At 40.6% G+C, this 10956-nt stretch overlaps 1 protein-coding gene across 2 annotated transcripts in view; it reads right to left on the bottom strand.

The window, feature by feature from the left end:
- Positions 1-7911, bottom strand: part of CCDC50 (coiled-coil domain containing 50) — a 66052-nt gene extending 58141 nt beyond the window's left edge. The window contains exon 1 of one of the 2 annotated variants that reach the window (XM_014783082.2): positions 7546-7911. In XM_014783082.2, the coding sequence (XP_014638568.1) occupies positions 7546-7594 (49 nt within the window). In that variant the 5' untranslated portion in view covers positions 7595-7911. The remainder of the gene's footprint in view (positions 1-7545) is intronic. The other variant, XM_004424571.3, reaches the window with a different exon arrangement.
- Positions 7912-10956: the final 3045 nt, after the last annotated feature.

The following is a 10956-nucleotide window of genomic DNA, read 5'->3' on the forward strand; positions in this document are numbered from 1 at the left end:
AGCTTAGAGGAACAAATTTCAATTACTGCAGGGAAAAAAATGCTGCGCATTCTTTAACACTGATAGAGAAATGAGGTGTCATTGCAAAAACTTAAGAAATTAGAGTAGGGTAGGATCCCTGCATTAGGGTGGCCACAGCATTCGCAGTCAGTATATTCCAAATGTCCACTGTGTACATCCAAGTGTATAATCTGGGTATAAATTCCTGGGACCATCTCTAAGAGATTCAGCTGCTATCAAGTAGGGCTAGGAATGAGTTTATAGTAAAGCTCCCCACATCATTCTAATATTGCACCAAGGTTTAAAACCAATAGCCATTTGCAAAATATATAGCTGATAAGAGACCTGAATCCAGAATATGCAAAGAACATTCAAAACTCAATAAAAACTCTGATTTCTTTTTAAAAAAAGGCAAAAGCTTAGAGCACACTTCAACAAATGATATAAGAACAGCAAATAAGCACAAGGAAAAAAGCTCAACATTATTAGTCATTAGAGAAATGCAAATTAAAGCCACATGAGAGAGCATTACACACCTATTAAAATAGCTAAAATTAAAAAAAAAAAAAAAAAAGACCCTGACAATACAAAATGCAGACAAGGATGCAGAGCAATTGGAGCTCACATACTTGACTGGTGGGAATGCAAAACAGTACAGCCACTGTGAAAAACAGTTTGGCAGTTTCTTACAAAGCCAAACATGCACTTACCATACGACCCATTAATCCCACCCTAGGTGCTTACCCAGGGGAAATGAAAATTTACATCCACCAAAAAAAACCCTTGTATGCAAACGTTTATAGCGACTTTATTTATAAGCACCAAAAGAGAAATTAACCCAAATGTTCTTCAACCAGTGAATGGATAAGCAAACCGTGGTACAGCCATAGGCTGAAACTGGCAATAAAAAGGAACAAAATTACTGATACACACAACATAATATCAGACAAATTATGCTAAGTGAAAGAAGTCAAACTCAAAAAGCTACTTACTGTATGATCCCATTTATGTGACATTTTTGCAAAGGCAAAACTATAGGGGCAGAAAACCAATCAGTGGCTGGCAGGGGCGAGGAAAAAGGGTGAAGTTTAGGGGTTATGTAACTGCTCTATATCTTGATTGTTGTGGTGGTTACAAGACTCCACACATTTGTCAAAACTCAGAACTGTATACTGAGAAGGATGAATTTTTACTGTATGTAAATTATATCTCAAGGGTTTTAAGTAAAAAGAAAAAAGAAAAAACCACTGACATATAAACAAGACTGGTTATACACTGGTTCTGGCTTATTAGAAAGTTTTCAGTTTTTACATCAGTGTACGGTATACCTACATATCTTAATGTGCATGTTGTTGTTTTTCATGAAACGATGGCAAAAATAAATAGTTCTTATATGTGTGCGTGTTCATCATGTCCTTTTAAAACTGGGAACTCTTTTGCACTGGTTTCTAAATTCAAATATCTGGGAATAAATGCTCTAAATAATCTCCAAGGTCCTTCTGAATATAAAAACCAATTATCCTTTGTCGGTCTTATCCAAAATCTAGGGTATCCTAATTTTACAGTTTTGAAGCACAGGACACCTTTAAATGGGTCATTAGTTAAAAACATTAATCCAACAGCCCTTTCAGTGGCTACTTCTGAAATTGCAAATACAGCTGTGATAAGGTTTTTTTCCCCCTCCTGTACTTAGAGAAAAGGGATTTCAAGTAGAGTTTACTTAACTTTTGTGGTATCTATAAGTGCTTTTTTCATGAACAGTAGAATATCATACTGCTTTTTGTTACAGAGGCAAAATTCATTTATCTCAAAAACTCCTATGTCCCTGACAAGAACTGAGGAAAGATCACGGCCTATGGCTTTCTTTCAGTTTATTTCCCTAACATGTTTCATCTTAAAGTGTCTAAACCTTTAAACATGAGCTCCTTCAGGCTTTGTGTACCAGAGAAGAAATGCATTTTTTAGGTAGAGAAAACACTGAGGCAGGAGTGCGACCTCCTGTAGTTTACCCAGTAACTGATTTGTTGAATCAAAATAAACCCCAAAAAAAGTTTTTACTTAAAAAACAAAATAAAACCTATGTTAACTCATTAACATTCATATCAAATATTATCCCTTAAATAACTTCAGAAAATTTCTGACATTGTTTTGTCATTCATTATTTTCATTCTACTGTTTTAAATAAATGACGGTGTTAATGAAACACATCAGGAATGACTCGTGTGTATCTACAGAATAATTTAAAAGAAAGAGAAGAAGAGGGGGAGGGAAAAAATGAAAGAGAGGAAGGGAAAGGAGAGAGAGTGGGAAAGGAGACAGAAGGGAAGACTGAACTGTGTGAATATTCACAGTTTTAAACTTTTCTACTTCTAGGCCCCAATGTGCCAACTCCCAGCTATTTAGCCTCAGTGCTTTGGTACAACTCACTTCCTCATCCTGACCCTCGAATTTTCATCTGGAAAATGAGGAGGCTGGCCTAGATCAGTAGTTTTTAATGCTTTCTATTCTGAGAACCTTTTTTTAAATATCAATTAACTTTACAGTTTCCCACAAGGGAAAAGGGGAAAAGCTGTCCTTTAAGTACCTGTTAGTTAAAAAAAAAATTAACAATTTCCAAAATGCTTATTAAGACAATTTTTATTTTACAAATAACAGCTATATCCATTTTTTAAAAATTGATTCATTTAAGAAAGTATTTCATACATGCATATAGTAATAATTGAAAGGTTTTCTTCCCTTATGTGAGAGGCATTTTGGGCGCACATACGACTTTAGAGGGTTCTCTACAACTCCTTGAACTCCACAGGACCGCCTCTCCACTGCAGTGAAGATCACGCCCCTGCAACACAGGGCATTTTTTACTGTGAAACTATCCTCAAGCAATAAGTGGCATACAGTACATAACCTGTTTTTTTAAATACGTATCTAAGATTCTTTCCAGCTTCCAAATTGTGTGATGTTCCTTTGTACTTAAGGAAAAAAATTAAACCTATTACTCAATAAAAATCAAAAGCATAAAATAGCATTTTAAAAATATTTTTACTACAATTTTATTCTTTTTTTTTTTTTTTTTTAAAGATTTTATTTATTTTATTTTTCCCCCCAAAGCCCCAGTGGATAGTTGTGTGTCGTAGCTGCACATCCTTCTAGTTGCTGTATGTGGGACTCGGCCTCAGGATGAACGGAGAAGTGGTGCCTCGATGCGCACCCGGGATCCGAACCCGGGCCACCAGCATCGCAGCGCGTGCACTTAACCACCAAGCCACAGGGCCGGCCCAACAATTTTATTCTTAACAATGATTACCTCTAAGGCCAGACAGAAGAGCATGGAATTACTTTTTTTTTTTTACTTTCTTGTTATACATATCTATGTTGGATGAATTCTATTTATAAGACACACCTACAAGAAAATAAACATTAGAAAAAAAAGATGAAAAGTTTTTATAAATTTAATACTGGCATTATGATATGTGATACTCGTGGTTAAAAGGCATTATCTCAGCCCTTTAAGAGCTCATACTCTGAGAAGGAATATGAAATAATTACACCAGAGATAGGATTCCTGAACCCACAGGGAGCATCTAATAATGTATTCATTCACTCATTCATTCATTCACATATTCAAATATTTGCTGAGTATTTGCTGGCTATGTACAAGACCTAAAGCCAGATGAGGGTAAAGAAAGATAAATAAGACACAAACGTCCCAACTCAAGGAGATCCAGCCATGGTCTCATTAACAAACAACAACCAAAAAAAAACTGCTATGGAATTTTGAAGAAAAGAGAAAGTGAGTTTGCCCCGGAGCCAGATAATGTACATCTCACAGACTGCCCTCACATTAGATGTCGAGCATGCATGTGATGTGTTTTAGATCTCTGGGACTACTTGGCTAACTTATTGCACCAGACATAATTTTGTATCTTTCCCTTAAAGTTCTGGATTTATGCCATTAATTTAATTTACCCCAATATGCCACTGGGTTGTCCTGGACCTAAAATGAATCAGTGCTTTCTAGGTATATTTCTGAAAACCTATTAACTTTTATCTTTCACTAAAGCTAAAGGATTTGCTCTCAGAATAGGTAGCTACCTTTACTTCAAGAAGTAAGTCACTACTAGATGCACCGATTTCCAATGCTAAACGTGCACACCCACACATACACACACACAGTTAACCAACTTTGGAGATGGTGGAAACTTCCATCTGAAGAATACATAATACAAAATAAAATTCCCTACTGTTGTAAGTAAAGAAAAAAGAAGGCTGGCACAGGGAGAAGATGAAAGGGTTGAAATATAAGTGGTAAATAGCTAAAAGTAGGAAAACTCGAATGCCAAAAAAATTGCAAAGGGGTTAATAAAGTTTAAAAGAGTCTAGAAATGGCTTTGATGGACAGGCTAATACCCTTAGACCAAAACTTGAAGATAATGTGAAACCTTTGTTAGATAGGGGAAAGGGCAAGCTCACAGGGTAAGTGAGCAATTCAAATTCATAATACAGGAATTTCACTGAACAGAGTAAAAAGGAAAGTGGGGAGTCCCTATTGTTGTTTCAGAAAGAAAATTCAGCAAATTCGAAGCTAAAATTGACTCAAAATCTAAGTTTAACTGATGAAAAGTGTTCATTTTTAGAAAAATATATTCCCAGCTTCGATCTAAACTAAGAAACTTTCAGAGTATTATTGGAACCTGACTATATCTTTCTCTAATATTCACAAATTGCATGATGCATTTGAGTTATACACCTATTGACAAAAAAAATGGCTGGGAATTATTTCAAGTCTTGTTGCATAGAGCCTCATATGTTTCAGAAAAAATAAAGCATTATTCCTAAACACTGGCAATAGCATTTCCATTACAAAAAGTAGTATGAAGATGTTCCAAATATGCTTTTAAGCCAGAAAAAATGTGTGTTGACATTTAGCTAGACTTAATTCTTTTCACCTACATATGAACTCAAACGGGTCCCTCTGTCTCCTATTTTAAGAGCGATTTCCCAAGGGAAAAATACTGACAGTTTTTTTTAAAGGTCTGTCCAAATGATGAATATTTTTGACCACTTTAAAACTAAGTAAGCAAGCATTGGATTTTAACCTAGAAAATTTTCAAACAGTCCCTTTCCCTCATGTCAGCTGTTACCCAAGACCTGTATTCAGATGTGAAACAAAGGTTACAGAGCTCCCCACCCCTTCCTAAAGAAAACACAGTGGGGAAGGGGTGACATCCACTGCATTATTCTTCTCAGTCTCTACTGGAATCTACCCCATGATCCCAAATTGTAATTGTATATAAACCCACCAAAGGTTTAGATTGAAAAGGGAAGTGGAGGACACAGATTTTTAAAAATAGAGTTTAAAAATCAGTGCCAGAATATTAAGCAAATTACTACTAAACTTTCTTTTCAAACTGAGTGGGAGTTTCAGTATTAAGAATAGTCTCAATGTTTATGTTTTACCCAATCATAGGAACCAGCTTTATTCTCTTTAATTAGAGTCCAAAGACATTGTTAGGGAGTAAATGGGCCATAATTAAGAGTTATATTAGAGAAAGATATACTTTATTAGACTTGAATACTTCCCAGATCAAAAAGTACACCACCATTAGGACATTCCTAATACATCATTTCCTTTGAAGGTCTTTGAACCAGAAAAGTCAGATGCTTAAAAAAACAATGATCTTCTCAACAATTTCTGACCACCTTCAAAATCAATCAATATTTAATTCTAACTTAATGAAAGAGCCACACTAAATTTCCTTAACACTTTTCCACATTATGTAAACTGGATTGCCAAACACCATATGATGAAAAATGAAAGCCAATTCAAATGCGTTAAATTCCAGAGTTTAGCAATGGAAAAATCTTGCATTTTCAGATGGCAAGCGTTTGTTGAATCCCTTGAGAAAGAATGTACTAGAAAAAAATCATTCATGTCTTGGTTAGAAACCAGTAGACCTAAGAGTAAAATAAATGCACACACAGAAAGTGAGTTTCAAGTTTGTTCCAGGTCGCTGACATGTATAGCAGGCCAGATAAATCACAGTACTATATGACTTTTTTTTGACTTTCAATATGCTAGATACTTTACATGTTAAGGTTGTGTTTGACTCCAATTCTCATTTTACTCATCACTCACCCCCAAGGAAGCACTACACACTACACAATGATCACTTTTTCTCTAAAAACATCCAACACAGACACACACACCTCTTACCCAAAAGGCTAAGGACAATCAGACAATTTCAAAGACTGGAACTTTCAAAGTGTAGATTTGCCTTTCCTATCAATCAGGCTCCAGTTTTGATAGTGCTGTGAAAATTACATTGACATGTGAATGCCAGAATCTCCACCAATGCCAAGCTGGGAATTGAAAGGATGAAAAATACTACTGCTAAGATCTCAGGCCTAAGCTCTAACACCCTTCAGGAACAACAGGACAGGCCCAGCCCCATTAAAACTTCTACATAATACCAGTGACTCTGTCTCCTAGTGTTTGGAATTCTGGGACAGAAAGGATTCTAGCTTTCTTGGGATTTTGGGGTCGGCCTGAGCACCCACAACACCGTCTGAGTCAAATTAAACTGGCAATGAAACATGTAGTTCCAAGAAAGCAAAGATACTTATTTTCAATTCTACATTCCCAAGATACCTCAGGCCACAACGCTCAGCTGAATCAAATGACATCCATAACAAAGACAACCTTTGCAAGCCCGGATAGCACACTGAGACTTCTATGCTTCCTAAGGCCAAAGAATAACCAAAGATAACTAAAGGTTAAGGTGAGCCAGTACCCAAGATCTCGATAAAAAATGCTAGGGCTTGGGGCAGCCGATGAAGTCCAGGGAAGGGAAGTCAAAGGGCTACTTGCTGGTAGTCAAGCCAGACCAGTACTAATCAATATTTATTTTCCTGGACATCAGTATAGGGAGCCATTAAAAATCAAGGTCACCAGTCAGTCCCCTACTCCCCCTCCCTCACTGCTTTTTATAAGAAAATCCTTATAGCAGCTTCCCGTCCGTCCGCCTGCCCGCGCTGGGCAGTGCCAAAACTAAACTTTTAAACCTTGAACAAGGTGGGAAAGTCAGCCAGCCAGACGCTGGGCTAGAAAAAGTAAAGAGGAGGGAAAGAGTCAAGTTTCAAAACAAAGGCTCCACAAGGAACTGAATGTCAACCCCTCCGGGCTTCCTAGCCTTCCAGCCAGCTAGGGTGGGCCTTGATTTTGAAGAACACAAATAAGTCAGATTCAGCCCTTGAGCGTTCTTTAAAGGCTTTGCCAATCACTGGAACATTCTCACAACCACTTGATGAGGGTGGTGCTATCCGCTTTTCCCCCATCTCCTTGCACAGGAAGAAACTGAGGCTTAGAATGTAAGCGACTTGCCCAAGGTCCCACAGTAGAGCCTCAATGCAACTCCCTCGCCGGCCAGGGCAGGCCAGCCCACGGTGGGCGCCGTGCCCGGGCCGCGGGGCCGACACGACGACGCCCCTGCCCGGGGAGCGCCCGCGCCGGCAGAGGGGAGGGGCCCCGCGCGCCCCGGCCCCTACCTTCCTTGACTCCCGGCAGCTTGGACTGGTCGATGCTGACTTCAGCCATGTTGGGCCGGGGTCCTGGCCTCCCCTGGCCGCCCGCTTCCCGGTCGCCGCCGGCCCCGAGCGCGGCCCCGCGCGCAGCAGCAGCAGCAGCAGCGGCGCCCGGCGCGGCGCAAAGTCCACCCGGCAGCGCGCGCGGCCCCGGAGGAGGGAGCGGCCCGCCGAGCGAGGACTGGCGACAAAGGCGGCGGGAGACGGGCCCCGGCGCACCAGGCGGGCGGCCCAGCTGCCCCGCCGCAGCCACCTGCTCCCGCGCCCCCGGCCCTGATCGATACCAAATAGCCGGAGCCCGGAAATGGACCCGGGCCGTCCAGTACGGAGGGAGAGAGGAGACAGAAAGGCGGGCGGGCGGGCCTGGGTGGGGAGGGGGAGGGGAGCGGCAGGTCTGTAACCGCAAGTGCCAGTGGCTGGCGAGCTAAGATCGGCTCCCGCGGCCGCCTCCCTGCTGTCTCCTTTGTGCCGTGTGACGCGCCTGAGGCTGGGGCCCCGCTGTGCCCCCGCCCCCGGCCCTGCCTCCCTCCCAAGGGAGGGTCGCGTCTTTCGGTGGAGACTTTGTGTCCTGAATGCCACAACAGAAAGGCCACAGGGGTCGCCCAGAACACAATCGTTCTGTCAGCGGTGTAGTCAGCATTCTGTGCTCTGGCTCTGGGGCTGAGATTTCCACAGGGTGCTTCTGTCTGCTTGGATCTCTCGGGCCCTCTTTGCCTCCCGGGATTAAAGGAAAACTAGTATATGGGCACAAAAACACCTCTAAGACAACGTACAGAACTAGAGAGCAGCTGATAAAAATCTGGGCCAGTTTAGAGAAGTGAGTGTTTACAACCAGCTAGGGGAACTGAGTCATTCATTCATCAAAAACGCATGAATGTCTACCAAGTGGGATGTTAGGTACTGGGGGTGATAAAAACGTGTGTCAGACAGATCTCTCTTATGGCATCTCACACATTAGACTATAATTGTGACACTTTTATCTCCCCGAAATAGACAACATCTCCTGTCTGCATCTCCTAGCAACAGAATTCTCCCGCCCTTTGGGAAACCCTCCTTAGGAGTGAGTGGGCTCCTCTCCCAAGCTTGTGCAATCATAGAACCTCTGCTCTCTGCCACCACCACTCTTCCTTCCTCCTCCACCCACACATGTTCATTTAAGGATGGGTGTGTGACCAAGACAGAATACTTCCCTAGGATTATTACATTAAAAAGGATAGATGAGCGTTCGATTTCCTGTGGGGAAGCTTTGGCGGCACTAGCAGACTATGAAGCCAAACTGAAGACAGAAGCAAAGATAAAGAGAAGTGAAGAGGGCATATTCTGATGTTAACACAATAGCAAACAAGGAGGTCCGGGAGCAGCTGGGGTTCCTGCAGCTCCTGGATTCTGGGATCTACTCCCATCCTCTCAGTTTAAACTGGTAATTTTACTATCTTAAGCTAGTAAAAATTGATTTTTTTTGTCACTCACAGCTCAGAGTCCCAGTATAAGAGGCCACATGGAGGAGGTTTTGTTTGGCCTTGACATTGAAAAAACAGGCAAACTTTAGGCTAGCAAAAATTTAGAAGACTTTCTAGGCCAGAGGGTAGCAAACTATGACCCATAGGCCAAGACCAGGCCACTGGATTTGAATGACTGCTTTTTATGTGTTTAAATGATTACATTTTAAGTGGTTACATAAAGACAACATAATATTTTCAGTTTTGCCTCTTAGGACTCAAAGTGTAAAATATTTACCATTGGACTCTTTTTAGAAAACCTTTGCTGATCTCTGTACTAAGAAAGAACACCCAGTAAGCTCAATGTATGAATAGGAAGGAGGTAATATTAGGTAATTTTATGGGGATTTTTAAGTTCCTTGCCTTCTAGTGACTTTTTTTTAACTTCCCTAGTCATAGAGAATATTTATAATAACAGTATTCTCTGTTTCCCTCCCCAAGTCCATTATCTCCATTTCTCTGTCATGCTCTGCCCTGGGAGGCTGACATAGATACATCACCAGGCTTCCTTGCCTTGTGGCTTCCTGTTGAGTTCGACCAGCTCAAAGCACTGACAGAAAATCAAAAGAAGGGAGAAGAGACATATCAGGTATGTATTACACTCTCCTCCCCCTAATGCTAGGCCAAAATTTTGGCCATACTGTGTCCCTCTGACTACAATGCCTGTCTAGAGACCTCTTTTCCATGCCTCCAGCTCCCGTGGGTCTCGTACTATTTCCTTCCAGTTCCCCTTCCGGCCTAGGATGATAATGGCTTCCCACTGTTGCTAGTTCCCTAACTGTACCCACACCTCTGTAAATAGACCCTTCATTATATTCTTTTCAGTTAAGCCATTTTGAGTGTAGCTTCTGTTTCCTGCCTAGACTCTGACTGATATGGAAAGATATGCCAAAGGGTCACTGCTTTGTTTTCCTTAAAAATATCCTCATTTCTTATCATCTCCATAAGATCATGAGACATACTCATCTATTCATATGATCTCCACTTCCTACTCTCCCATCCTTTCTTGAACCCAGTCCAGTCATGCTCTTTAGCCTCACCACTCCAAAAAAGCCATTTTTATTAACATTAACAATTACATCCATGTTGCCAAATCCAGAGGTCAATTCTCAGCCTTCCTCTTATTGACTAATTTTTACCATGTAATGGATATGATCCTACCTGCCCTCTTGGAAAACATTTTTGGTTTTGTTTTATTTTTGTATTTGGGCTTATCTCATTTGTTTCCCAAGACAATTCTACACCACTGGCCACATTGTTGAAAAATGACTTAAGTCAATGAAAGCTCAATTTTTGGGTTCTTTTGGAGAGTAGTAATTTTGGGGTTCTTTTAAAGAGTGATGTCGGCCAGTTATTGGAGGTAGTTATAGGCTAGCAACTCCACCGAAAATCTCCCTACCAGGTTACAAAGAAAGTCTGAAACCAAATTCGTGTGTGTGTGTGTGTGTATATATATATATACATATATATATACACACATTTATTAGCAAGTACGTACTAAGAAGTCATAATCTTGCTCTGAAAACATGATAAATCCCCAATTCCTTATCCTTTTATGGGCTCTGATTACACGGTCCCTAAAAGACTTGTGCAAACACAGATGTTATTTTGGAATCATGCCTTGGAAACCATTGCAAAAAGTAAAGGCTGAAAGGCTCCCTTGGTTCTTATACCCTATTCAAACAACAGTGAGGAGTTTCTTTAAAATGTTTCAGTCAATCCACATATCTCCACATATTTCAAACACCCCCGATTTTAAACACATTTCTAATATTCATTAAATTATGCCGTAAAATTTCTGTTATTAATCTAAGATTTTGCAAAGTAGCTTTAGTTCTTATTATAATTTCCTTTAGAGTGTAGCCTTCTGGTAAAA

The sequence above is a fragment of the Ceratotherium simum genome, chromosome 15 (assembly GCF_057802395.1).
Source record: "Ceratotherium simum simum isolate JZ-2026a chromosome 15, ASM5780239v1, whole genome shotgun sequence".
NCBI lineage: Eukaryota > Metazoa > Chordata > Mammalia > Perissodactyla > Rhinocerotidae > Ceratotherium > Ceratotherium simum.